The 3,986-nt window shown below is 41.6% G+C and overlaps 1 protein-coding gene across 1 annotated transcript; it reads left to right on the plus strand.

The window, feature by feature from the left end:
- Positions 1 to 666: 666 nt before the first annotated feature.
- Positions 667 to 2,795, plus strand: LOC128864270 (uncharacterized). The gene is made up of 2 exons (XM_054103843.1): positions 667 to 1,091; positions 1,155 to 2,795. Exons 1-2 carry the CDS (start codon positions 1,038 to 1,040, stop codon positions 2,415 to 2,417), a joined length of 1,317 nt encoding a protein of 438 aa, XP_053959818.1. The 5' UTR covers positions 667 to 1,037; the 3' UTR covers positions 2,418 to 2,795.
- The last annotated feature ends 1,191 nt before the right edge of the window (positions 2,796 to 3,986 follow it).

Below are 3,986 nucleotides of genomic sequence, written 5' to 3' on the forward strand. Positions count from 1 at the left end.
AGCCATAACTATTCGGCGGAACATTTCTCGCAAACACTCCATAATCTCACTCAAATCTGTTATTATCATCGTTAATTTTTTTGAGCTATTTATTAGGATTGAAAGATAGGAGAAACTGAAGTGTTAGGTACTTATCAGCAATGTGTTATTCTCTGTTGAGTTGGAGGGTTGCTATTGTTGAAGGAATTAAAATTAGTTCCGAAATAAATAAAATCCTCTACTATTGCGAAATTATAACTCCCAATAGTGAGATGGGTGTCTCCGGCATAGAGTTGTACGCTGCGTTTAGAACAAGCCATATCACGTGCACACTAACAGAATAAACAGAAGAGAATAAATTCACCGAATTCGATACCTCAATACCTTCCGTAAAGACTTCAACCACTAGGTCAGTGTTATCAGCACCAATGTCTTCACCAAAAAACAAAAAGAAACAAAAGAATAAACATCTTAAAGCAAATTTCCTTACGGGATGATTAAATCTGCTGAATATGCAAACTATTCGTGCGCTATCGCTGCTGTTATCAACGCTTTGAGACACAGAGCGAAAATAAGCGGACCGAGCTTAACCTCAGCACTGAACCCACAATACAAACTTAAACAATGTATAAGTAAATAAATAATAAAATTGCGATTAAAAGCAAAACCAGGGCATACGAGGAGCAGCTAATGCGGGTTATACAGCTTTTGTTAGAATTTCAGTGCGAAATGGTAAACATAGCGAATAGTAAAGTGTGAGCGTGCAGTACACAGGCGGTCGCACGTCGTGAAATTATTGAAAGTAAACAGTGCCGAAGTAGAAGAAAATTAATTAAAAAAATTAAAGTTTAATTGAAAAAAATTAAAGGGGAAAACTTAAAAAAAAGAAAAAAATACATCAAAACGCGTAAAAAGTGTACAGAAAGTGTTTCAGTTAAATCTGGTCATCACAACCACATAAACAAAACAGATTTCGATATATTTATTGAGCCTCAAAACGCGCCACTGAAGTGTGCAATCAATATTGCCTCTCATATTTGGCACCTCAACCAACAAAAATGTGCAAGTCCCTCATCTTCGTGCTAATGGTTGGCATTTCGCAGCAACTCGTGGTAAGCTCTACCCAGCATAGCCCAACTCCGAAGCTATTAAATATTCCCCTCTTATTCACCTAGTGCTGCACAACCACCACAGCGAAGCCAACCACCACGTCATTACTTCCTCCTTCCGATATAAAAAGCCGAAAATTCCAAACGCAATTCATTGCACAGCTCAACGAATTGGTAGACACGGCCGCTGCCGACCCTCTCGATCATTTGTTGCAAGAGCTGCGCACCAGCAAGGACTACGCCAGCTATACGGAAAAAATTCAAACGGCCGCAAGCTCCACACAACTGGTGTCGAAAATCGTTTACCTCAAACAACTGTTGGACATAAAGCTGAATGAACAGCCGCACAGTGTGGAGAGCTTATACACGTTGCGCAACCTAAACTTTCTCGGTAAACTGAAACACCAGTTGCTGCAGTTGCAGGACGAAAGCATTGCGGAGCTACGCCATTTTCGTTGGTACAATTTATGTCGACAATTTTGGTTCCGCGACGGTTTGAATCAAACGGAGGCATCGGCACACCAAGTCACCCCACCACCATCCACGCACTATTGGTTTGACACGAAATTGGCACCATTGCGTGCGCAAAATGTAGCCGCAAATGCCACACCTCCCTTGGCACACATCGATCTCGAACGCTTTGCCAGCACCGTGTATGCAAATGTAAAGTCGGCTGGTGCGGAGATAATCGACGATTATTTGCTCACCGTACGGAAACTATTGCAGGAAGTCATTGAACAAAAGCTCATTTCATCAGCGGAGGAGGACGAAGCTGAAGGAATACCACACACCGGCGAAGCACACGTCTTACATGAAAGCAAGTTGGTCAAAGGGTTGGCGGAACTCGATGCGATACTCGCCATTGATGATTTCTATGCAAAGCGCAATCTTTTATACAGTTATCTCGGAAATGACCTGCCCACTAGCTCGCAGTTTTCACCTGAGGACCTGGCGGTCATTTTGGCCAAATTACAGTCGAAAGGAGTAGACCTCTTCGTCACGTTCATATTCAGTAATTTTGAATTTCTCGAGCATTTGCATGAGACGTGGGCAAAGCTGCTGCCGTCGACGACGGCAAATGAAGCAAAGCTGCAATACGATACGGTTTCACAGCATTTATTTGATGCGCATCGGCTGTACGTGGAGTTCAAAGGGGATTGGGAGAACAGCGAACGCTATGACGCCTATATGGCTGTGGTGAAGGCGTTGCACGCGGAAACACGTAATGGCGGTGCTAATATGCATGTTTTCGAACTGCTAAACAACGCATCGGCAAATGTGGGCACTGTCACGCTGAATATGATCAAGGAAAAGTGTCGTGAATTTTGAAATGCTTAAAGAATGAATGTTAGTGTACACTTTGGGGCAATAAAAAATGTAAAGAATATTACTGAAGAAGTGCAAACATATGCATGTATGTTCTTGTATAGTTGTTTGAATGTTGTTAATGAAAAAAGGTCAAAGTCAAATGTGTTTGCTAAAGTACGTAAGATAAGCTATACTTTTCTAAAGAATAAGCGAATGAGCTGCTGCTGCAAGTTTAAAGTGAAATCAATTCTGTTCCATGGATCGGATGCATTTCCCTCACAATTAGTTTAAAGCGCTTATTTAAGACACTTTCAGTGTATAAAATTAAAAAAAAATAGAATAAAAGTTAATAAAACCCAATATCACATCAAATTTGAAACAAGTAATTATAATAATTAAACACATTTTTAAACGTACTATAAATTCAAAATTTGTTTCTTTTTAGCTCCGCATAGATTCTGAACCACATAGAGGTCGTTTTGAAAATATGCGAAATCTCTGTCTCTTATTTTATTTGTTTCCCTTAAACAGTTCAAAAATTTAGGCTCATTTGGTGACATCTCCTAAAGTGGGTTTTAACTACCAATTAACAAGAATCGCCAAGAAAGATTATACAAATATATATAAATATTTATATAATTGGTGCGTACACCCTCTTTGGGTGTTTGGCCGATTTCCTCCTCCTATTTGTGGTGTGCGACTTGATGCTGTTCCACAAATGGAGGGACCTACAGTTTCAAGCCGACTCCGAACGGCAGATATTTTTATGAGGAGCTTTTTCATGGCAGAAATACACTCCTAGGTTTGCCATTGCCTGCCGAGGGGCGACCTTTAATATTTTTCTTAATTTTGGTGTTTCACCGAGATTCGAACCGACGTTCTCTCTGTGAATTCCAAATGGTAGTCACGCACCAACCCATTCGGCTACGCGGCCGCCAGACATTAGGGACTGGCAATATGATCCTGGAATTTTGGGATTCAGATTTTAGAAATCGTACATCATAAATACAACCCGTGACCGAGTTACAGCCTGCCGAATAATGCCGACGCCAGGTGTTTTCCGCACACCTTTCCTAGTTGCTTAAGCCAAGAGAAACCAGGCCGTCATTAATTTGGTACTTTCACTTTCTTGGGAATACAAGGACGTCCTTTTCGCCCGAGCAGTTCATTCCATACGAACGACATGACTCAGTCACCTTAGTAGCTGTAGAGTCACTCATTTGACTATGCCAATGTCTCCGTAAAGCTCATACAGCTCGTGGTTCATTCCAATGCGGTAGCTGTCATCTACGCGAGCAGAGCCAAAAATCATGCGAAGTATTTGCTTCTCGAAAACTTCAAGAGCGGCTGCATCTGATTGTTTGACTACCCAGGCTACAGCGCCAAAGAGAAGCACCGGGATGATGAGCGTCTTGAAGAATGCCGTTCGTTCGTCGGGAGAGGGTTTTGCTACTCAACTGCGCACTGAGCCCATAGTAGAACCTGTTGGCAAGAATTATCCTTCACTTGGTGCAAGATGGTTTCGTGTATAAAAGGACATACAAATGGGAAAAGTCTCTTATCGCTATTCACTTGGGAGTGACCAAAATG

Source organism: Anastrepha ludens, chromosome 5 (assembly GCF_028408465.1).
Source record: "Anastrepha ludens isolate Willacy chromosome 5, idAnaLude1.1, whole genome shotgun sequence".
Taxonomy (NCBI): domain Eukaryota; kingdom Metazoa; phylum Arthropoda; class Insecta; order Diptera; family Tephritidae; genus Anastrepha; species Anastrepha ludens.